This window comes from Vulpes lagopus, chromosome 14, assembly GCF_018345385.1.
Source record: "Vulpes lagopus strain Blue_001 chromosome 14, ASM1834538v1, whole genome shotgun sequence".
Lineage (NCBI taxonomy): Eukaryota > Metazoa > Chordata > Mammalia > Carnivora > Canidae > Vulpes > Vulpes lagopus.
In genome coordinates this window covers 5,760,190-5,784,961 of record NC_054837.1, presented here as the reverse complement: position 1 = coordinate 5,784,961, position 24,772 = coordinate 5,760,190, and the positions used below count along the sequence as shown (strand labels likewise).

Genomic DNA, 24,772 nt, shown 5'->3' with positions numbered 1-24,772 from the left:
GTTCCCCATAGCCTGGAGAAATAGGTTGATTTCTCAATGGTGTGGCTTTTTAGAAGGCATAGCATGCATTTCCTAGGGGAGGTCAGATGAGAGTATCTCAAATATCTGTTAGAATATGTTTCTGATAATCTGTGATTTATGTATGAATATGATGCCACTGAGTTACCATCAAATACACACATGCCTTGACATGCTTTTGCGATTTGAGATAATTCGTTTCCATTGAACCACCCTGCTCTCACTTGGAAGTTTTCTAATGAGTCACATATGACTGCAGTATGGTGCTCCAACGCAAGGGAGAAGCTAACTACTTAGTCTGCACAAATTTTGCAGGTCCGTGTAAGATCAAATGTACGCATTAGACTCAGTTCTGCTAGGTTCTGACCAAGTTTTTTCAATAACCAGTTGTAATGTGAAAAAAGATTTTTTATGGAAGAGCAACTATTGATAAAATAACACTTGATTTTTCTAAAACAATTTTCCAGTCCCTTTCTCCCGGTGGGCCTATCCAATTTGTCTAAGGCTATTGCAGTACAAATCATTTGAAATTGTAGAGTTATTCTAGGGCGAGAGCTGATGAGCATTACCTCTCACAGAAGGAGCTCGGATGATGGCCCTGTTGCCAAGGTGTCCTTTGGTGGCTGGGAAATGAAGGCTGGGAATTGCTGTATAGGCCTGAGGAGCATAGAAGACAGGAGCTCCAAGGTAGGTCGTGGTGGGATCATAAACATGGCCCAAAGAGTAGGTGTACTCTCCTTGTAGCATGCTGCCTCTTCCGCCCGTGCCTCGGGTGTACCTAACATAACTGTCTTTGTCCACTGGCTTGGCTAGGGTCACTTCAATGGGGGAACCATCCAGCATCTGTCATAGAGAACAAAGAAGAAGCCACATGAGAAGATATGAAGACAACCAAATGTGTCTGGTCTCTTGAGTCAGTCAATTTGTTGTTCTGTTCACTGACTGTGTCACTTATATGTATCCTGTCTCCCCATAGGTTCACATTTGTGTGCCAATTGAGTTTTCCTGAGTGGTTTTGTTGGGAAATTGCATATAATATGCAACAGGTTTGAGAGTAACAAATTGGCCACTTTCCACTGATGTACAAGGTTATAAATTATGTGATAGTCACTGTGACAGGACATTATGTGATATTTTATGCGATATATGTTTTAAGTTACATATTATAAAATTCTAAGAAATTTTAGGTTAATAATTGGTGGAATATAATGTCTACTACATAGTATAGCACAATGAAGGCAGAAGGGAACACTACGAAAATCTTACCGATTGTGAACACCATGGCATGGCTAGCTGCGTCAGGTCTCTCTGGCCACCAGCCCGCTAAAGGGTTTACTTCTTAAAGCAGCCATATTATAGGTAAGTTTTTATTGGAAGAGAAGAGAGGCTTAAAAGTGGGGCCCTATTTAAGAAGTGGAATCAAGGAGGCTACAGTGTTGTTCCCCACAGGTACCCGTGAAACGACATTTCGATCTGAACAGCTGGGAACTGGCAGGGATGGTAGGGGCAGTACTGCAATTTCTCAAGTCACGCACGTCTTAAAACTTGTCCTAAAGAATTATCAGAGACGTTTTTTTCTGATGCAAGTTTTTGACATTTTGCAAATAGATCCAGATACTGAAGATAATGGCTGTATGTAGAGCTACACGCGCAACCCACTTTTCCGTATTGCTTGCATACACCGGAGACAAGCGGGCTCTCAACAAGTGCTTGATGGATTGAGGTAATTCTTATCGATGGGACACAGTATTGTGAGGAAGCATTTGTAGCATCTTATGAATAACACTATCATAAGCCTATGTTTTTATAAAGGAAAAAATAATATAAAGAAAAAATAATATGAAGCATCCCCTCAAGAATTTCCTTTCACGACAGCTCGCCATTTTGTGAGTGCTTTGGTGGTTCTGTGATCATTGAAGTCTGCTGGACCAAGTTGTGCTTTCTGGTTGTCCTGACCATTTTGATTAGCCTTGGAGCATCATATTCCTAGTTTTACATATCTGCCTTTCTTTTTGGGAGCAGGAGCCATATCAAAGATGTTGGATGGAGTACACTGAGAGAGAGAATCCTGATGATATTCAACCATGTCACACTGGCCTTGATGTAATCAGAAGAAACAAACCTAAGTATCCAAAGGAATGGAGTGCTCTTAGATAGAGTATTTTTTTTTTCTTCAGTCCTGTCTTAAAGAAGGTCAGAGACCCAAACAGGTCTCTGCTTCTAGGCACTCCTGTATCAAGAGACATTTTTAGTGGAGTGATTCTTTACTGCAAAGTCAGATTCCATATAGTATATTTAGTCTTGCCTTCATCTGCCTCTGTAATAATAGTGTTTTATTTTATTTTTAAAAAGATTTTACTTATTTATTCATGAGAGATACAGAGAGAGAGGCAGAGACCCAGGCAGAGGCAGAGGGAGAAGCAGGATCCCTGAGGGAAGCCTGACATGGGACTTGATCCCAAGACCCCAGGATCACGACCTGAGCTGAGGGAAGATGCTCAACCACTGAACCACCCAGGTGTCCCTGTAATAGTGTTATAAATTCAGTTTTGATTTTTGTTATTCGGTCTAGATGTTTCAAGAGCTAGACAATATCTTATTAATCAGGATATTACCAAGCCCAGCAAAATTCCTTGCACATCACAGACATCCACAAGTATTTCTGGAATAGATGAACAATCAAATGCAAAGCTCAGTTCATCACTTTTCTCTCTAAATAGGTTTCCTATCCTGGCTTCCCTGCCCCTATCATCCTGGTCTCCCATATTGAAAACTGATGACTCTTGCTCATTCCAACATCCAATCAATTCCTGACATTTTGAGACTCCTCCAGAGCCCTCTCCTATTTCCTTGTTCAAACCCTATTTCCTCCCATTTGGGTGACTGTAATAGTTTTTCAAATAGTTCCAATATCACTTCTTTCCAACTCCATAAAATTGCATCTCTTAGGACATTCATTTCCTTAAATTCTAAATTCATTTCCTTAAATTCTAAGTGTGATCATTACTCTATTGCACAAAAAGCTTCAGAGTCTCACCTTGTCTCATAAGTTAACTATTTATATGCATATGTATATAGACTTAAAGCTTGCTTCGTTCCTAGGCAAACTTACTTTTGATTTTCCCATACCGCATTGTAGTTAAATATAATTATAATTTGGTATATATTTTAAAATATATATTTAACCTCATAATATGTATACATCACTATAAAACTAGCTATAAAAATTGGGGGCAATTTGTATTTTCTCCATTGTGATTATTTCAAGGTGACTATTTAGCAATTTAATTTATGGTAATTATTTTTAGCATTTATTTATTTATTTGTATTTTAGCATTTAATTTATGACTAACTCTTACTTCTCAGCAATCATCATGCATCCTCAAGAATGCTTTCTTTTTTAAGATTTTATTTATTTATTGAGAGAGAGAGTGCACACGAGTCAGGGGAGAGGCAGAGGGAGAAGCAGACTCCCCGTTGAGCAGGGAGTCCGACACAGGGATTGATCCCAAGGCTCTGAGATCATGACCTGAGCTGAAGTTAGATGCTTAATCTACTGAGCCACCCAGGCACCCTGTATGATTGTTTTCAAATCCAGAAATTAACCTACAAATTGTTTGCAAGGTCATAAAAGTTTTATGATACTAAATGCAATCATCAATAAAGATGAACTGATGTTTTGTTTCACGGACATGTACTTAAATTTGCATTCATTTTTGCTTTACAGTTTTCTTTTTGTGTTCTGGAGTATTTTTTTTTCCTCCAGGACTCAAACATGTGTAGGGGCCTCACATTGGCTCCTAAGCCCAGCCCCCACACCGTGACTGAAGGACTTACTCTGGGAGGTGCTCCCTTAGCCCAGGGCGTCCTTGCTGTGAGCCTTGGCTTCTCCACTGTCTCGATTCCCTTCCCCACACTCACCCTTCTGCACTTGGTCCCCTCACCACCTGTATGCTGTTAGGACTAACTGCAAAACCCAACAGGCGACATGGTCCTACGTGCATGATGGTCTAACATCTAATTGTTGTGCTTTCACTCTCCCTCAGTCACTTCTTGCTCTTTCCAAATTCCATGCCTCTGAGACTCCCTCCATTTCTGTGATTTTTCCTTTGGAAATTTTGCCCAGTGTTTATGGCTTCTCGTGGATACTATCTTCAGATCTCCATGAAGATTTTCTGATTCCTTATGGCTTGCTCCTCCTTCCTTTGGACTTTCTCACCACTATTTATGTATGGATATATTTTTAATGAACCTTGACTCAACTATGAAAGATGTTTGTGTTCTCATCTTATTTCTCTGCAGACTTCTAGTCTGTTGACAAGTATCTTTTTTTTTGTATCCCAGACATTATTTCATAAGACAAGTGATCTATAGAAGGGATTTCATGTTGGTTGGTTACATTGATAAGTAAATATGATACTAGTTTCTATGTACACATCAGGAGAAAGGGTTTTAGAAGTTCCCAGACCCCACTCTTGGCAAGAGGAAAAGATTCAGAGCCTTCCAAAGTAGGGAGAGCAAACTCTAAGGACAGAATGACAACAGAATTGACCTGTTTTCTGGTCATCAGCCTCCGAAATACTGCATTAACGAGGTGATAATCTCATAAAGTAATGAGGGAAAGCTGGACCTGAGAAGAACATCCTTGAAATAATGTCCTCCAGCCCCCCACTTTGTAAAGAAATTTAGGGCTTGTGACTTGTTCAAATCACCCCAAAATTAGAGCTAGAGCGAAACACAGGTGCCACATCTCCACTGTGTTTTCGATACTTCTGTTCATCTTCAATGGACCTGGGCAGCCTTGTCAGAGGTGGAGAAAGCCTGAGTGACACACTTACAGGATCGTTCTTTTGAATAAAATTTCTGCACCACACTTGGGTGAGTGTGTGTGTGTGTGTGTGTGTGTGTGTCTGTGGGGGGGTGTCCTACATTACCTTCCCATTTAAAGCTTTCATAGCCTCAACAGCATCTTCTCGATTACTGAAGTGCACAAAAGCATAGTCTCGGATCTTCTTTACCCTTTCCACAGCACCTGGAAACAGAAAGTTGGCCCCATTAGCAAACCGGAGAAAGCCCAGGGAATGATACACATTAGCATTTCACTTCCAGGGGTATTTGATTTTTTTTTTCTTTTTGGAGACTCATTATTTAGGTCAAAATCTCATCGAGAATATTTGGTGTGTCCAGGTTTACAATTCTACACATTCAACAGAAGCTTTTGTTTGTAATTTTTTATATCCCCTATAGTCTGCCTTATTATTAATTATGGATTTGTGTTTTCCACTTCCTAGATTATAGGATCTTCAAGGATAGAGGCAGTATCTTATTTGGTCTAGCATAAAATATAAAAGATAGTAACTTATAATTCAGTAAAATATTTGTTGAATTGGTTTGAACTTAACTATTGGCCATCCTATAAATCTATACTTAGGTGATTGGTTTTTAAATTTTTATGGCTTTTAGAAAAAATTTAATGGCTTTTTCCCCCCAGAAAAATATTGTGTCTCTTGATTTATATAATAAAACTTTAGGATTAGGAGACACTTTAGCAATGATTTAAGTTTTTAAAAAATTCATTTGACCTTAATGTATTTATTTTTAACTTAAAGATTAGGAATCTGGGTTCTGACAAGGGAAGTAAGATTCATGAGTTGACACAGCTAGGAACTAGAATGCAAACCTTTAAACTGCTTATCTGAGATTCTTTTGATTTAAAAGAAGAAAGTAGTTTCTGAAAGAACATGGGAAAACCAAGATAGTTCCTTATCAAGGTGTTCATAATATCTAAATGTTGGAAACAATGTAGGTATCCACTAAGTCTACCTTGTGGAATGTCTCCTACAGAAGCCCTCCTATTTGCAAAAGGACCATGTATGAGGACATTAACTCTACCACTGTTGAAAACTCCACCACTGCGAAAGTCCATTCCCATGAGATTGATGAGACCTAGTACATTTTTACCCAATAAAATGTCTTTAAAGAGAACAAGTAGACCTACATATACTTACATGGAAAGATTTAAGACTGTATTATCAAATTTAAAAAGTTGTGAAATCATGAGGATAATACTATCACATTTAGTTTTTTTTTTAAGATTTTTATTTATTTATTCATGAGAGACACACACACACACACACACAGAGAGAGAGAGAGAGAGAGAGAGAGGCAGAGACACAGGAAGAGAAAGAAGTAGGCTCCCTGCGGGGAGCTCGATGTGATCCTGGGACTCGAGGATTATGCCCTGGGCTGAAGGTAGATGCTTAACCGCTGAGCCACCCAGGCACCCCTACACATTTAGGTTTTCAAAATCCCACCCACATCTGTCCATGCATAAATATGAATATAGACAGAGAAAGGGAAATGGAAAGATACCAACCAAACTGTTAAGAGAGGTTACTTTAGGAGTGGGGAGAAAATTCGGAGAGAATAAAGGGAGATTTCATATTTTAATTTTCATTCTTTGGTATTTGCAAATATTTGCAATGTTCATTGATATTAATTGTGTAATTAAAAAATAACAAATCAACCTAACCTAATTTTATATCAAGGAACTGCGTATGTTGATGGTAATATAGAAAAATAATTTAAAAAAAGGTTTAGCAAAATAGTTGAACTTTGTATTTTATGTTTTATTACTAAAATGTTGCTAGAGAATATTGCTGATGACTCAACATGAAAGAGAAGCTTTTCCTGGAATGAAGGTAAAACGGACACCTGTGTAACTTGTTAGCAGTTTGCTAACAGGTTAGCGTTGCCAGCTGTCCTCTTTTGGTGACACTCACTAGGGTGTCCTGGAGAGACTGGGTTTCTTCCATCCTGGTTGCCCGACCTAACCTATGATGGGACCTTTCCCAGGGAGGACCAGAAGGGGAGATGAGGGTTCTTCTCTGTCTTCTCCCTATCGAGATTCAGTTATCGACCCTCTTAGATTCAAGGTCACAAAAGCAATTAGACTTTTCACTCTACCACGTGGTTCCACGCACTGTAAGTTGTCTTCTTTTGGAATAACGGCGGGGCTTAATGTGAGGATCCTTTGAAGACATTGTCATACTTCTCTCTCTTCTTTCAGCTTCCCACCCTTGGCTTCTCATGGCAACGGTTGTCCAGAGCAAAATCGTCTGGTGAGGCTGAGGTGTTTGAGACTGTGAAGCATGGACATTAACGGAACCAATTCATTGAGTTAACGAGTAATTAACTGAACTTCCTGCATGGTCTCCGTGTGCCTTCAGTGTAGGTGTATCACCTATGGTGACATAGCCCCACGGCTTGTTCGGGTGATTTAGAGGTGAAAGGGGTGCCATTGAGGGTCTCTGTTGTTCCAGTCTTGGCTCCATTTGTTCTTCAGCCCCGTCCTTCTTCTGGGCTCCGCTCGACTAGATGAAGAGGACCTATTTCAGGGGCATCATGGTATTGTCTTCACCCAGGGCCTCCTAGTAGGTTGTGCATAGATCTAGGCTGCTCTATAAATATACACGGAGCGAGCAAACACCACCAGTCAATTCACACTCCAGCTTCTCTCACTCACATTCATTAGGCGGCATTTCAGACGGTGATGGGTCTAAATGTCCTCTAATGCCGCTCACAGATAAATACACCGGCTTGCACTTTTAAGCAACATTGTTCAGCTGCACCTGGTTTTGGAAATCTTAAGGAACGAAGATGTAGCCTCATAAAACAGGTTAGAAAATGAGAGTTTGGTCTTCTGTACAATAGGATTCACCACGTGGCTTATTGTCCTATGTCGCTGCTTTAATCTCCAGGAGTTTGTTCACTGATTGATCATTGTTTGGCAGAGGGCGGAGGCAATGTCAGTGGTGATCATCGTGTTGATGCAAAGGACTCCGAAGTCATAATACAGGGAATTGGGAAAATACTGCTCTATTCATGATCAACTTGTTAGCAGTGCATCCATGACCCGAAGAGAAACACACCTGCAAGCCGCAGGGAAGCTCATCTGGGGGCCATGGTTCTCCAAGTGGGGTCCTCAGGCCGGCAGCAGCTTCCCCAGGAACTTCAGAGAAATGCCAGTGCTCGGACCCACCCTCGACGCACTGAATCACCAACTCCTGGGATGCAGCCCACAGGCTGTTTTAAGCCTTCCCGGGGATTCGGATGGACAGGAAACTGTTTTAGGGAGATCAGATTTTGTAGCACGAGTGTAATTGGAATTTCAGCAGATAGCCTGAAGCTATACTGGGGAAGAACCTACATTTTTCAGCCCATTTCTATTCTGATTGTCATTTATTTCTCTGAGTGGCAGTAGGATATTTTCAGGTTAATCAGGGTTACAACCATAGGGTGAGAGATTTGCTGGGAATATTCGGGCTCCTCTGAGGGATCTAAACTTCCAGTAGGATTTTTAAAGAGTTATTTTCCTGTTTCTCTCTGTAAATTTTCCCAGAGAAGTATAAACACACCCTTTCCACTGGAAAATAAACTCGTTGGCCCTGATTTTTCCTTCCTAATACAGCAAATGTCTGCTGGTCCTCCACCCTCTTTTGTGGAGTGCCAAGAGGCAGCCACACATCACTGTAGAGCTCCAAGTTGTGCCACCAGAGGGAGAGAGGAGAGAGGGAGAGAGCGAGCCAGCATTTACTATTTTCATTATAACCAGGAGGACACGAGCTCATGTCTCTCTTTAATGCGACAAGCTGATAACCGGTGACCAGGAAAGGAAGCAGCCTTTTAGGTGTTTCCCATTCCAGCCCTTTCCAAAGAGCAAAAACAAAACAAGAAGGTAAGGTCTTACTTAGATAAAAGGAAGAACTATATCGTGCAACTGGCACCACCGTGCATTTCTAGAACCTCTTCATGAACTCAAACTCAAGGCCTGTAACTAGTAAGCATTTCTGAGTCCTTTCCCCCGCCCTGGGTAGCCACCGCTCTGCTCTGTCTCGGTGACTGAGCCTACCTAAGGAACCTCGGATACCTGGCACCTGTTACGTCCTGCTGACTGTCTTGTGTCATTGCACTCGTGTCTCCGAGGTGCATCCATGCCGTGTGCTGTGAGCCTGGTAGACAAGTATCTGTGCAGGTCCCTGCTTTTCCTTATTTTGCGTGTATGCCCTGAAGTGGAATTGTTGGATTACATGGTGATTATATGTTTTTTGGAACCCAGTGTACAGTTTCCCACAGCGGCTACATTATTTTGTGTTTCTGTTTATATGGCACATGGTTCTAATTGCTCCACAGCTTCCCCCAACATCTCTGTCATCTTCTTTGATTACTACTACTACTACTACTACTACTACTACTACTACTACTATTGGTATCTTGGCAAGTGGAAATGGTTTGGGGTTGTATTTCCCTGGTGAATAGTGAGTGATGCTGAACATCTCTTAATGTGCGTGTTGACCATGTGTGTGTGGCAAGTGGACAATATCGATCATTGGACAAATACACATTTCTATTTTTACTTAATCTTTGGTTGATGTATTGTTTGCAGACATTTTCTCTTGTTCTGTGGGTTGCTGTTTTAGTGTCGCAAATGTCCTCTGATGCAGTTTTTAATTTGGGTGTAGTTCAATTACTCTATTTTTAATTCATCGCCTGTACTTTTAATACCATCCAAGAGTTTATTGCCAAATCCAATGTCATGAAGCTTTACCTATATATTCCTCTAGTGATTTTTAAAAATGATATTAGTTTTCTTTTTGTTAGTCCCTGATCCATTTTCAGCTAACTTTACCAATTCTATAAATCCAGCCCCACTTTATTATTTGCATGTGGGCATGCCATTCTCAATACAGTTTATTGAAAAGATTGAAAAAAAGGAAGTATCAAAAATAAGGTGGGAAGTTAACACAAAGTGGAATGTGGTGGAGCGACATCTACATGCACACATGTCATTCCTCTGCCCACAGATGCATCAACATTCAGATCTCAGCTCACATGTCACTTCTCCTAAACATGAGTCTTGTCTGTACCCCAAGGGTAGGCTGTCATGGCTTTGATTTTTCTGGAGCATCTTTTTTTGGTGGGGAGGGGTGGAGGGAGAGAGAGAGAGAGAGAATCTCAAGCAGGCTCCCCACCAAGCAAGAAGCCGGATTCTGGGCTCCATCTCATGCCCCTGAGATCATGTCCTGAGTTGAAATCAAGAGTCAGACACTTAAGCAGCTGAGCCACCAGGTGTCCCTCTTCTGGAGCATCTTAAACTCCTTCCACACGCACGTCACACCTGTTTGCTCCTCCCACAGTGCCTGGCACATGGGAGCTACTGAAGTAATGACAGCTGAACGAGTGAGTGAGTGAGTGAGTGAGTGAGTGGAATAAGGATGGGAGCTGGAGGTGGAAGGGGATAATTATTACTGTTAAGCATGTGGTTTTGCCCAGACCTGGATTTGAATCTGTGATTTACCACTGGTTAGTTGTGTGACCCTGAGCAAGCAACTTATCTGCTCCAGGTCCTGGTATTCTCACCTTTACAATCACGGAAGTGATACAGTGACCTGCGTCCCAGGGTTGTGGTACTGAGGAGGTGACACCTGCTGAGAAAGTGCCGAGGGCAAGCCTGGCACAGTCACTTGCAGCCTCTGTGTTAGTGATGGGCTCACAGCTGGTGCTGCGGGGTCACACATTGCACTAGAATGTCAGGAAGGTGGGGTTCCTAAAGCCTGGAGGACAAAGCTGGTGCATCTCCAAAAACGGGGAAGTGGCATCCTTACTAGTCACCTGTGCAACAAATCATCAGCTTATTCCGTTACACCTGACCCAGCACCCGGAGCTGGCCATGTGACCAATGGAGGGGAGTATTCTCAGGCCGAGTTGACATGATGGCACCATCATGTCACGTCCACATGGCTCGTGCTTATCAGCAAGGTAGAGGGATACTCCCTAGAGTCAGAAAAACCCTGGTTTATGGAAAGATGTTACCACAGTGATAAATTTAGGCCAGAGTGTGTTCCAAAACCTGCTAATTCCACAAGATGGCTGGCCAAAAAATGAGATCCCTGGTCCAGAAATTTGGGAAGCCATCCTACATCTCCTTTTGGAGACTTTCAGAGCATATTAGAAGGTTAAGGACTCTGGTAAGTCCTGCAATAAAAAAAAAATCTGTTTAATTTTCCTGAATCTGGTGTTTATAGATTTACTTGATCAAGGACCCCTTCTATCAGTAGCTTCTACTAACCATCCACAGAATTAATGTTCTGCAGAACTGGCTTTGGGAAATGTTTGTTTGGACATTCTTCCCTGACATATTTTACCTGTCTCACTGTTGTAGTTCCTATAGGAGAAAAGAGCAGTGAGGCCTGAATCTCATGGTATAAAACTGATACTGCAAAGTATTGACAAGATGAGCAATAATAATTATCCCCCGCCACCTCCCTCTGTTCCTTTCCCTTCCACTTTACCCAAATGAGTTTCCTAGGATTAATTCCCACCTTCCTACGTATGTACCTGATATTGTAGTCATATTCCATTTGATCAGTGGTTCTCAATGGAGGGCAATTTTGCCCTGAAGGGCAAATGTCTGGGGATATTTTGGGGTAGTATGTCTTGGGGGTTGCTACTGGCATCCAGTCGGTAGGGGTGTGGGATGCTGTTAAAATTCCTATATTGCTCGGCAGAGACCCCCCTGCCACAACCAAGAATTATCTGACCGAAAATATTAAGATCCCTGAGGCTGAGAAACCCTACCTGAGATTATAGCTCTGGCCGTTCATTCATCAACAGAGTAAATATTTATTGAGCGCCTACCATGAGCCAGGTACAGAGACAGGGGCTGAGGAGATGATCGAAGCCAAAAACCCCTCATGAAATTTATAGTTTAGTGAAGAAAATCTGCATTAATGAAGTAACCACATGGGTAATGGTAGAGTCATACTGCCGATAAATGTTGTAGGGCCATGTGTCCCTTCTTCGCTAATCCCAGGGTCGGAATATGGTTGTTGTAGTCCGCCTGCGATTCTAAGAATGCAGAATGAAAGCTATTCTGTTTGTAGCCATGGGAAGTCATCTCAGGCGTAAGGGTTTTTAAAGCACAGCTGGAAAACGGAATCTACTACGGCATGTCCTACCTGGTTTAATATTGTTGAATTCTTTCTCAATCATCTCTTCGGAGGTAGACAGCATCAGATTTCTCACGTACAAGATTTTCACCGACGACATCGTGTCCTCATCAACCTCTACTTCTGGTTCTGCCCAGTCTACGGCGATAGGATGTCCCCATAACTGAATCCTTCCTGTCCAAAGGGATCACAAGTATGATTAGTTACGCAGAAATCAGGACAACATCATCTCAGTTCGCTGAGATGGCCTCTTAAATTCAACCGATGCTTTGAGGTCTTGATCGAGCAAGAAGGCGGCTGTTACAGGAGGCGATTATTGATCTTAAGAAGCCTTCCAGATAAATGGAAGAGCTGTCTAGGAGGGCGTTCTCATGACAGACGGCTTGTTGTAATGACTCAGCACAAGGAGAACGAGGATGTGGTTGGAAATGGATCAGAAATGAGGCAGCAACGGGCAGGTTTGGGTCTTCGAGCAGCTGTCACAGGGGGAGGTAGTCATTGCAAGGGAAACAGCAGAAGAGGAGAAAGGAACATATGGATTGAGGGCTCGGACAGAGAGCGACCTCATGAAGCCTCATAAAGGTCATTGGGAGGTAGGTCTGCTGCTGTTGGGATCTGCGTCACCAGGTGCCACCACCGAGCTGTCTGACAACTGGTATGCGGGCAAGAGTGAGCAGGCCTCAGGCACCCCTCATTTGTTCTCCGTCCCTTACACCTGGTCAGCTGTGTCCCCTGATCAGCTGACCCCTCCGATCAGCCACATCCCTTTCTACTTCTCTTCTCAACTTTGGAGTCTGCAGAAAAAAAATTTGTATCCCTATTAAGAAGACAAAGAGCAATGGAAGGGTCTGTGATGAGAAACTGAGCTCTTTGGGGACGGGGTAGTTGTCACCCATGACCATGATGACATGTATTTGTGTATTTCTATAGTGGCAATTTATTGAGGGCATAACCTGTTTTCCATTTGCTACCTCAGTTTCTGCTCATAGTCACTCCATGGGGAGGAGACGGACTTTCTCGATTTCATGGAAGAGGAAATGAGCTTTAGAGGCACGAGTGACTTGCCCAGACCCACCTCACTTCTCCGTGGCTCCGCTTTCTTCTCTGCTTACACAGTCCTGTACCCCTACCCGGTGCGGAGCTGAGCTGAAGGGGTAGTGGGGGGGGGGAATCAACTCAATTCCTACATTTGATTGGGAATCTTGTGTGCTTTTTATTAGTTGTTTTGGAAGAGCCTAAAGAAATACCCAACCTGAGGGGGCCAAGCATCTGCTTTTGGCTCAGGGCATGATCCCAGGATCCTGGGATTGAGCCCCATGTTGGACTTCCTGCTCAGTGGGGAGTCTGCTTCTCCCTCTGCCTCTGCCCCTCCGCTGCTCATGCTCTCTTGCTTTCTATCTCTCATAAATAAATAAATAAATAAATAAATAAATAAATAAATAAATAAATAAATAAATAAATAAAATCTTAAAAAAAAAAAAAGCACCCAACCTGAGCCCCCCTCACTGGTATGCTGCACCCAATTCCTTTCCACTTGCAACACCAGATTGTTAAATTTTCAGAATTATGTGAGCCAGTTGGTGTCATCTTGGTAGCTTGAAATCGGCCACCACCGTGGTAGCATCAATACCATGGGGACCTGCCCGTGTTACACGGGGCTTGGATTACCCCTGGGAGGCAATCCCAGGACTCTCCTTCCCAATTTTGATACGAGTGGTCCAGGCCTCCTGAGGCTTCTTAAAAGCACTTCAGTTAATGCAGCCCCTAATGGAGAACAGGTGCCGTCCGTTGGCCTTTGCCCTCCTGGCCTGGGACCACAGGAAGCCGCCGGCTACCTGAAGACCTGCAGAAGGCTGAAGGGGACAGCATTGGAGGAAGTAGGGTGGGCAGTGGTCTCCCCAAGCATCCTCGTGGCGGTCAGGGTGGCAGGTGGATTCGGGAACATGGGCTTTGAAACCAGACACATCCACATGTCAGATTACGGGCCTGGCTGGGAAGCGACCTAAACCTCAATCTCCTCATCTATAAAATTGGAATCATAAAAGTCGCGAGCTGGTGCTGCTGTAGAAATAAAAGATGATACACGTGAGGGACATGATCACGTTCCACTGAGGCAGTCTCCCCTTGAGTGTTTTGGGGTTTTGGGGGGATCTCTTTTCCTGCGTGTGTGGTTTCTTCGGAGCACTCTTTGGGTGCAATAGAGAGATTTGTTGTTTTTGTTCTGTTTTTTAAAAGAATTTCCTTGGGAAGAGACCAAAGCCCATCGTAGGTGCTGAGGAAATGTTTCCACACTGCGTGGCGGGCAGGTGTTCCTGCTGACCTCTCCCACGGGGCAGGGCCGGCCTCCAGCCTCAGCCGGTGGCAATGCTGTGGATCACAGAATTGGCCGCACAGCAAAATCACCAGGGAAACTTAAAACACCGGGGCCCAGCTCTGTGCCCCAGAGCAGCAGACTCAGCTGATTGGGGGTCGGTTCAGTCTGTGGTGTTGTTTAGAAACCTCCTCGGGTTATTCGGATCTGGGGCCCCCGAGGGGCGGCGGCTGACTTATGCCGCAGGTTCTCAAACTTGGGTCTGGGATAGCGGAGCAGCCCGGGAACTGACTATAGATGCAAAGGAGCAGGTGCCACGGCAGGTGTATGGACTCGGACTCTGGCCCCCCCGCCCCGCGGTGCCACTTTCCCACGCCCTCCAGGTGACCCCGCGCAGGCTGATGCTGGGGCCACGTGAGAGCTCCCCAGAGCGTCCTCGGAGCTGGGCGCCGGCCCGTGTCCACGCACACCTGGGGAGGGAGCGGCCGCCGTCCACGGGGAGGGAGGTGGCTGGGCGGAGGGTCACGCAAGGCCGCGATTTTCTCTCTGCCTCCAAGTCTGGGTCAGTTAGGAAGGGAGAGCTCGTGGCCCTCGCCTGTCACGCGTGCTGAAGACCGCCTTCTCTCACGAGAGGCTCTCGGGGGATGCGGCCCTAAGCCTCTACCCTGGGGAGGCCTACGGTGAGGCAGCAGGTGGTGCGTCCAAGCGCGTGGAGGCCTGGCCCCAGGTGCCAAGAAGGAGCAGTTGGCTCGGGCCTGTCCGTGGTGCGGCTGCTGGGGGCATGGCCACGCGCTCTGTGGAGGGCTGCCTGGGGAGGTGAGGGCCGCTGCCCGCCCAGGCCCGCTGCACCCCGAGACACAGGCTCTGCCGGGCCACGCGCGCTTTCCTTGGTGGAGGGCGGGTGCTCTGGGAACTCGGGTCTGGCCCCCGGAAACTCTTTTTCTCCCCTTCCGGAGCCTCTCTCACTGTGACCCTTCCTGGCTCCCCAGAAGCTTGCATGTATCTGGTGGCGCAGGTGACAGAGAGAGGCAGCTGGCGTGAGCTGCCACGGGCCCAGGCTGGGCCCTGAAGGCCGGGGCGGCGCGGGGGGCAGGGTACGGGTCGCTCCAGCGGGGACGCAGCTTTCGGAGCAAACAAGATGAGAATCAGCATGGCCTAAACCACAGGGGGGTCTGTCCCGCTGCAAAGAAGGGGCTTGCTGGGAAGTGGCAGGTGGCAGGTACAGCTGGGAGGGACTGGAGCCTTGAGGAACGGCCGCAGAGTCCAGTTCCCTCCGCAGCGAGCAGTGGGCGAGCAGCACCATTCAGCCCCTCGGCACACAGCGATCAGGTTCCTACTGCTTGCCCTAATCCTGGAAAGGATGACGTGAGATTTGGGGGAACATGAGTAATCTGGTGGTGACGGTTGGGACGGAGCAGGTGAACAGTGGGGTACCTCCAAAAGAGAGCAGGGCTCGGAGAATAACCTGGAATTTTTTAAAAGAGTCTACGTTCAGCAATATATGTTTTTAGACTCCACCATAGTCTGACATCAGGATGGACACAGGGGACTTCTTCATGGCAGAAAAGAGGGCACCAAAGGGGGGCTTGCCGAGGGGCTCAGGACGCCTGCTGAGGAGCATCAGGGGTACTCTGCACCTGCGCAGCTCAGGGTCTGCCCACGGAAGCATCCTCCTTAAAAATACCCATCTCGGTAATGGATCCGGCAATCTGGGTGGGGGGGTGGGGGCTGTCTCCTGCCCTCTCACTTTAGCTGCTTTCATGAAAATATTAATAAGATCTCTCCCGAGGCACCTGGGTGGCTCGGTCGGGTGACCCCTGACTGTTGGTTTCTGCTCAGGTCATGATCTCAGGGGCCGGAGCTCAAGACCCGGGTCTGGCTCCCTGCTCAGGGCTGAGTCTGCTCCACACTCTCTCCCTCTTCCTTCCCCTCTGCCCCTCCCCCCATCAATAGATAAATCTCTAAAAAAAAAAAAAGTCATTCCCATCTTCCAATTTTGAAAACTTCTAGCCTCTGAGTTAAAAAAAAATTTTTTTTTATGGTTTAAAGTAGAGTCAACGCACACTTTACCTTCGTGTCAGGGGCACGACGTGGCGACTGGACAACTGTATGCGTTACGCTGTGCTCCCCACGAGAGTTGCTACCACCTGTGACCATACAGCACTATTGTGATCCCACTGTGTTCCCTACGCTGCGCCTTCCATCCCCATGACTTGCTCAGTTTGGTTCGTTTTTAAGAATGTGTATGGGGCGGGGGCTGGGGGGCACCTGGATGGCTGCAGTTGAGCATCTGCCTTGGCTCATGGCGTGACCCCCCTAGTCCCGGGATCGAGTCCCGCATCAGGCCTGCTGCTCCCTCTGCCTGTGCCTCTGCCTCTCTCATGAATAAATGCATAAAACCTCAAAGAAAAACAAGAACATGTACGGGGACACTATAGGTAGTGTTGGTTTTGTCTCTAATTCTGGCGGCTCTTCCATGGTGCTCGGGAGAGGAGTTGATTCCACTGTCTCCCATTCCGTCATTCTCGAAATCCCCTTGTTTTAATATTGATTTGACTTAATACCTTACTTTGTGTGAGTTTTAGTGACTGTTTGAGAACGAGCAGAGGATTTTCAACAATTTCCCGAGGCCGGCCTGACCGAGGCAGGGCCCTGGGGTGGGGGCCTTTACACACAGGGGTTGATGGTCATTGCCCAGATGGGGCCCACCCCGTGGTGGTAGCACCCAGCAGGTGCCTGCCATTGGAGGGCCACAGGCCTAAGTGTTAGCCACGGCAGAGTCGCCGGGGCAGCGTCACCGTCAGGCTCATCCTCCACGGTGAGGGACACCAGGCTCCAGTTCTAGCAGGCCTGCTAGCAGCCGCGCGGACCACCCAGGCACATGCTCACTTTTGAGGCCATCCTCCACTGTGACGCTTCACGACAGGGTCAGGCTCGTGGCTTGGGGTCTCCCCAGTGCACACGTGTTACACTCCACGCATGGTTTTCAAAACCTCATGGGTGAAAGCTCCGGGGGCCCGAGTGTACCGTGACCTAGGTGACGGGAGGGCTTGGAAGCCCACGGAAGCCCCTCGGGAGCCCACGCGGCAGCCAGCGCCCGTGTCCCCGCCCGGTGCCCGGCGCTCGCGGCAGGTGGGGCTCCCTGGGGACGGGGTGCCCACCTGGCAGCAGCTTCCTTCGGGCCATGGCAGCCGTGCGATGACTCTCATACTCCACGAAGGCGAAGCCCCGGTTTCGGGTCTTATCTGCGGCGCTCGGGTAGACGATGACGTCGACGACGCCTTCGGTGACCTTCTTCATCTCTGCTAAGATCTCTTCTCTTTTCTTGGTCTTCGGGATGCCCCCCACAAACAGTCGACAGTTGTCCACGCTGGCACACACCCCGAGGAGGCGCCCGTTTCTGCAAAAATAAAACAAAACCGGAGGCAGGCACTCTTTCTGCTCGGCAGGGACCCCCGCGTGAGTGGGGCTCCCGCCGGAGGTGGCAAAGCCTGTGACTGCGGACCCGACGTGGGGTGTGCTCACGTTTCCTGGCCCGGGGCTCCCTTCTTTCCCAGCCAAGTAGGGAAGGGAAGACTTCCGACACGACTGCCCCTAATAATTGTCCCTTATGGGGCACCCGGGGGCTCCGTGGGCCAAGGTCTGCCTTCAGCTCAGGCCATGACCCCGGGGTCTTGGGATGGGGCCCCACGTCGGGCTCCCTGCTCAGCGGGGCGGCTGCCTCTCCCTCTCCCTTTCCCCCTCCCTCCTGGCTGGTGTGTGCTCTCTTTCAGATAAATAAATAAAATCTTTTTTTTTAAAAAAGAAATGATCCCTTATGCTGGGCAGGTTTTCCCGTATTATCTCATTTGATCTAGCTGAGGAAGGTGGGCAGGCAGGTGCTGGAGGAAGGCTGGAGGCCCCGAGAAACTCAACGACCTGCTTAAGGTTTTGTAGACGGGGAGGGCTGGGGTTCACCTGCAGACTCTCGGGTCCCTCCCATCCCTTCCACGCGGGCCCGCCGAGGGCACGTGCATGGATTCCTCCACCGGCAGGTGCAGAGGAAGCTCTTGGGAAGCGGGGTTGCTCAGGGAAAATGCATCAGAAACCTTTTGTGTATGATTTTGGGGCATATAGTGCCCCTTCTGGGAAAGTGTGTCTAGCCAAGAGATGAACACCAACAATGTTGTATCAGGACATTCGCTGCTATGATTTAAAATAGTCCCCAGATTGGAAATCAAAATATGCCCCCCTCCGGAACCCGTCTGATGCCTGGTGGCTGAGATGACGTTGACCCTGCGGCAGGGCCTTGCCCCCTCGTGCCCGTAGTCTGGCTGTAGCCTCGGTTCCCGGTGCACCACGAACTAACAGCCACCTACTGGGTCATCTAAGAATGCCTCTTCACCTTTGTACGTGTCCCCTGGGGTGGACGCTACTGCTCCGGCTGAGGCTCACTGCTAAATTAAAGATGAGCGTTTACACCGTAGACTGCTCAACAGCGCAGTAGCGTAGGAGAATATTTATTGGTTAAAACAGCAGCTCACACACACACACACAAAAATCAGCTCATGAGATGCTACTGGCTTAAAAAAAAAAAAAGACATCAAGATATGCATATGAGACCATGTTGATGAACGCTGTATCGAAACCTTAGGAAGACCATGCAAAGTAGAAAGCCCACATAGTGACTGTCTTGGGGGTAGTGGGATTGTGGATGGAAGGTGTGAACTTTTATTTGCTTTTTTTGGGCTGTTGTGTGGCTTTTGTAATAATAGGAAGTTAGTACAGTCATTAAAATGGGGAAAGCTCCTTTCACAGAAAGGACTTGCACGTCATGAATAGAAGCACTCCGCTTTCCTGGCACTGGCGGCCTCAGTGGGGTTGGGCCTCCGCCCGGCTCGCCCTCCCTGCCTCGCCGAGGACCTGGGGACCACGTGTCAGAGCTGCGACGCATCCCTTGCCATCCGCTGAACGTTGTCCAAGGAATGTGCTTTTCCTTGCAGGAAGGGAAGGGGGAGCTGAAGGAATATTTCAGGGTTTTTTTTTTTTAACTTAAAAAAAAAAAACTCCCTCTATTCCAAAATATTATTTCCTTAGCAATCCTGTTATTTTTTTTTAATTTTTATTTATGATAGTCACACACACACACACACAGAGAGGCAGAGACATAGGCAGAGGCAGAGAGGCAGGGACATAGGCAGACATGAAGCAGGCTCCATGCACCGGGAGCCCGAGGTGGGATTCGATCCCGGGTCTCCAGGATCCTGCCCTGGGCCAAAGGCAGGCGCCAAACCGCTGCGCCACCCAGGGATCCCCAATCCTGTTATTTTTGATGGAGGGCCCGCCAGGTGTCAGCGACCAGCAGGTGGAACCTGGAATCTCCGTGTCCTGGTTTTAAATTTGTGTGGTCGGTCGGGCGCGTTCCCAGGACAGCTTGGCGACCAACAGCCATCGCTCGCAGGCCGAGGGCACGCGTGGACGTCTCCAGAAGCCCGGCGTTTAGACAGAGCTCCGTGCATAGTTGATGATGAAGACGATGATAGGATGGCTCCGGGGCTTCTCCGGGGTGCGGGCCTTATCTACCCCAAGACGTAGCGGCTGAGAGCAAATCCAGGTCCGCCCCCCTCTCTGCAGGGAAGGTGCTCCCTGGCGGGACTGGTGGGGGCAGAGTAGACGTGGCTGGGATTGGCAGGCGGGGTCTCCGCTCCCCCCGCGGGTCCTGTGCACCCCGCACCTCGATGTGTAGTGCGCCTCTCAGCCTCCCCTCGCTTCTGGCATCCAGCCAGACTTTGACTGGAATGTGGCCCCCAGCTTGCTCCTTCCAGATGCTTTGTGATGTGTCCCCCCAACCCCGGTCCCTCCACCATAATCATCAGCGAACGTCCACGGCGCATGTGAGCTTTGCCTGCATCACCTATATTTTGGGAATGTCCAGGAGGGCGGCCCATCTTCATGTCTCGTAGACGCCGCCGCCGGAGTTAATTCACAGGGTGCCGTCGCACATCTCTGCCACACGTCACTGGTGTCCCCGTCTCACACCCTGTCCGTCCGCAGAGGCAGGGGCAGGCCCACGCGGAACGGAGCGTCAGCACACGCGGCCATCTGCGCGGCCTACCTGCGTGGCCGGTCTGCATCCGTTTTGAGAATGACCCTCGCGCTTAGGCTGCCGGGGCTCCACGTGGGACCAAGGAGCGGGGCCTCTTCTGATCCTCGCCGCCCTGCACCTGTCATACCAAAAGGCTACGTTGACCCAGGGCTTTCCGTGGCCCTTTCCCCAAACGCTTGTGTTTAGGTCGTCTCCACGCCAGACGCCCAGAGCGTGTGAGTAGTTAGGTGCTGACGGTAAAACCATTGCTGGAAGAAGTCCCAGGATTTAATCTGCTCTGGTCGCCTGGTTCCCACACCAGACAACCCCCCCACATACCAGACACAGCTCTCCTGGCTCCCTGGAGACCTGCGTGGGAGGGGAACTCCCAGGACTTCCCTCCAAAACTCTGCTCCACGATCTGACCCGCGGCCTGAGTGGCCAGGCCACGCTGGTTGCCAGTCCATTCTGTCTTTTTGTGACTAAGGGACTGAAGAAACATGACCCAGTAACTGGTTTACAGAATTCTAAGGACAATAATGCAGGACTTATTCAGGGCCTAGAGGGAGTGAGAGGAAATAAATGGCAGGAAAGCCCTCTGTATTCACGCTGAGGATGACATCAGTTTTGAGACGCAGAAACATATGAAAATTATTTTCTTAGAATTGCTGAATGTGCTAATATGTAAGAGGTCCATCATTCATCGACCCATTACTGTGTTCCAGACACCGGGGTAAACGTCTAAAAGTCTATAGTATCCCCGCCATCACCGCTCTGACGTGCGTCCTAGTAGTAGCCCCACTTTCGGGATGAGGACACTGAGGCTCGGGGAGGTAAAGCCACTCGCCGGCACTCGGGTGGAGCCTGTCCGACCCCAAAGCTGTTGCTTTTCAACCGCTGTACGGGTTTCTCTTCCAGGGGGCTCAGGGCTTCCTTTGAGAGATGATTTAGGACAATTCTGTCCGTAGGTGAAGCTTGTAGGACTCAGGCAATTTCATACGTTGGCCCCGTTTCCAGTTTAAAATCCAGTTAATTGACTGCACAGGGTCAATTATGCCCTGGAAGCTTCCACTGGTCCCATGATTTGCAATATCATCCAAGTCTGGCTGGCCCTGTGACCTCTCTCCTGGCTCCGACATCGTACATGCCGTCCCCTCTTCAACAGCTCGCCCGGGGAAGTCTCATGCGAATCTAAACTGTGACTTCCCCCAAACTGAGCTCCCCACGTCCCGGCTATTCCTCCGGTCTTCCCACCTCAAGGGCACCACCTCATCCACAGATGCTGGGACCAACATCCTCGCCTTCTTCCCTGAGTTCTAACACTGCTCACACTCTCTAAATCCAATGTTTAGCCAGTCTTGTCTGTTCAACCTCCGGGCCGGACTCCAGGCCCGACCCCTGCAGCACCTGCACCACCAGCCCCTGTGCACCTGCTGCAATCCCTTGTCTAGACCTAGACTACTCCCCGCTTTCCCTCTGGCTTCCCTGCTACAGTCCATGCTGCATCCAACAGCCAGAGTTCTGTTTTAAAAAGCATGAATCTAAAACAAAAACAAAAAACACATGAATCTCATGGAATGTTTTCCCTTTTTATCAGAACAGAAGGCAGATCTTGAATCATGGAGCATAAGGCTCTCAGACGACGCTGCCCTCAGGTCTCCTCTCTGTTTCTACCTCCTCGGCTTTGTTCTCCAACACATTGAACTTGTTCTCGTTTTGGGGGACTTGGCACTTGCTGTTCTTAATCTCCGGAATAATCCTCCTCCAGACCTGGCCATCCTGGCTGGATCTTTGCTTTCAAGTCTCAGGTAAAATTGTACTTTCGTGGAGAGTATTTTTTTTTCTTTTCAAAAAAGATTTTATTTATTTATCCACGAGAGAGGCAGAGACACAGGCCGAGGGAGAAGCAGGCTCCCTGTGGGGAGCCGGATGCGGGACTCGATCCCAGGACCCCGGGGTCACGGCCTGGGCCGAAGGCAGATTCTCCACCGCGGAGCCACCCAGGTGCCCCTGGAGAGTGTTTTCTTAAATGCACCAAGTTAGAGTGGCCACCTCCTCACAGGTGGTTTTCTTTTTTTATTCTTAATTTTTTTTTTTAAGTGTAGCTGACACACAACATGACATTCATTTCACAGTGATTCCACTTCTCTATTTTCCTCTGCTCAGCACCGTACAGCACTATTAAAATACCCTTGATTCCATGCCCTGTGCTGTGCCATTCGTCCCAGTGACTTACCCCATAACTGGAGGCTGTGTCTCCCCTCTCCCCTTCACCCATTTTGTCCAGCCTCCCTCCTCCCCCCTCTGGCAACCATGAGGTCATTCCCTGTATTTACAGGTCTGGTTCTGCTTTTCGTTGGTCTCATTTGCTTCTTTTAGAGTCCTCATGATTTTCATAGTCCTAAAAAATCTTCTATCTCCATTTGCTTACAACGAGGATAGGAAAAGGCATCTTGAAATTTCCAATATTTTGAACAGTGCCCATCACACGCACATTTGTGCAACAGATGAATTAATGATTTTTGTTTCTTTGAGCATTTCACAAAACTTAGCTTGGTACCTTAGGTAATGTTGACATTAAATAAACATTTTATCAAATTGATTTTCACCAAGGAAAAGACGCCTTTTTTTTTTTTTTAAATGTCCAGTCTGGCTGTCTTTTGCATAGACTGTATTAGATAAGTTTGATGGAGAACAGATACAGGTGCATTGTCTGCTTCACTTTTTAACCACAAGAGGTAGATCTTACCTAATTTCGTAGTTGTTAAGTTGCTTGATTGCATCCTTGGCTTCCTGTCTATTTGAGAAAGTTACAAATGCATACCCTCTATTGTTGCCATTAAAATCCATCATCATTCTCATTTCATAAATTTTACCAATCTACAAGTAAAAGAAAGAGAGAATCCATGTATGTCCATTTGTACTTCCAAATGAAAACACACACACACACACACACACACACACACATACACACTGTTTTCTGAAGTCTTATCTCTGCCATATTTGGCATTTGCATCCTGTGGGGAATGGTTTGCATATTTTCATGCTGGGTTCAGATCTGTTATCTGACTCATGGGCAAAGTCAAGTTAAATAAAGAAAGCGCGTACAAATGCATTTCAGCTTGACTTCGCAGAATATGTTTTCGATAGAGCAAATGGCCTTTCCTTTTTTTTAATAATAAATTTATTTTTTATTGGTGTTCAATTCGCCAACATACAGAATAACACCCAGTGCTCATCCCGTCAAGTGCAAATGGCCTTTCATCACACAATTATCTGTGGATTTATCCACTGTCCTGGGACCTAAAAATGCGTTTATCATCAGAAGCACAATTTCTTTTTTTCTTTTTTTCCTGTTTCTTTTTGAAAATTTATTCATGGAGAGAGAGAGAGAGGGAGAGAGAGAGAGAAGCAGAGACACAAACAGGCTCCATGCTGGGAGCCTGACATGGGACTCCATCCCGGGTCTCCAGGATCACGCCCTGGGCCAAAGGTGGTACTAAACCGCTGAGCCACCGGGGCTGCCCCAGAAGCACGATTTCTTGATAGATTTGTCCTTGCCTACTCCCTTGGCCTCTCAAGTTTCTGTAGTTTAATCTAGATTTGGTCATACTCTACCACTGATATTTAAAACAAAGACCCAGGATGCTCACTTGGAACCTTGCTGATTTCTTAGCTTTATCCCACCATGACCTCAAGATGCAAAGGGAAGATGTGTTTCAGAGGATGATCTGGGGATTCTTGTTTTATTTATTTTATTTTATTTTATTTTATTTTATTTTATTTTATTTTATTTTATTATTTTATTTTACTTTTTATATATATATTTTTTTTATCTGTAGGCTGAAGGTAGATGCTAGTTTTACATAACCAGCCCAAGGTCCGGACCTCCACAGAAGGCGGGCACTCATTCTATCCCTCTGACTCCAGCTCTTTTGTTTTGCCTAAGTACTGTTCCTTCCTGCTACCCCAAATGCTCTCCAGCAATCCAGACTCAATAATTTATTCTTGCTGGTGGCTGTAGGATGAGTGGCCCTAATAGATAGGAGAGGCATATGCAGGAAGAAGAGGTGTTATTAAATGTGTGCTATTACCTCAGTGCTTGGTTACCTCCTGACCCAGCCTCCCCCACCCCAGGGTACTCAGTGGTGGACGTTTATCTATCCCGGGCTCATTCAGAAAGAGTTCAAGCATGCTTCATCTGTTTCAGGTGTTTCGTGGTGCTCATTTTCAAGTTCAGTATATAAAATTCTTAAAGGATTAAATCCTTATAATTTGTGCATGTGCCAAGTGATGTCATTCATATAAAATTAGGAGCAGTTCTGAATCTGAGTTATACACATACGCACAACTGATTTTGGCATTTAGGGA

At 47.1% G+C, this 24,772-nt stretch overlaps 1 protein-coding gene across 5 annotated transcripts in view; it reads right to left on the bottom strand.

Moving 5' to 3' along the window:
• A1CF (APOBEC1 complementation factor) overlaps positions 1–24,772 on the bottom strand; it is a 76,789-nt gene that overhangs the window by 9,396 nt on the left and 42,621 nt on the right. For 4 of the 5 annotated variants that reach the window (XM_041728963.1, XM_041728966.1, XM_041728964.1 and 1 more), the window contains 5 exons: positions 23,151–23,281; positions 17,499–17,737; positions 12,036–12,200; positions 4,953–5,050; positions 588–861 (listed from right to left, as the gene is read on the bottom strand). In XM_041728963.1, coding sequence (XP_041584897.1) covers positions 588–861; positions 4,953–5,050; positions 12,036–12,200; positions 17,499–17,737; positions 23,151–23,281 — 907 coding nt within the window. The remainder of the gene's footprint in view (positions 1–587; positions 862–4,952; positions 5,051–12,035; positions 12,201–17,498; positions 17,738–23,150; positions 23,282–24,772) is intronic. The other variant, XM_041728967.1, reaches the window with a different exon arrangement.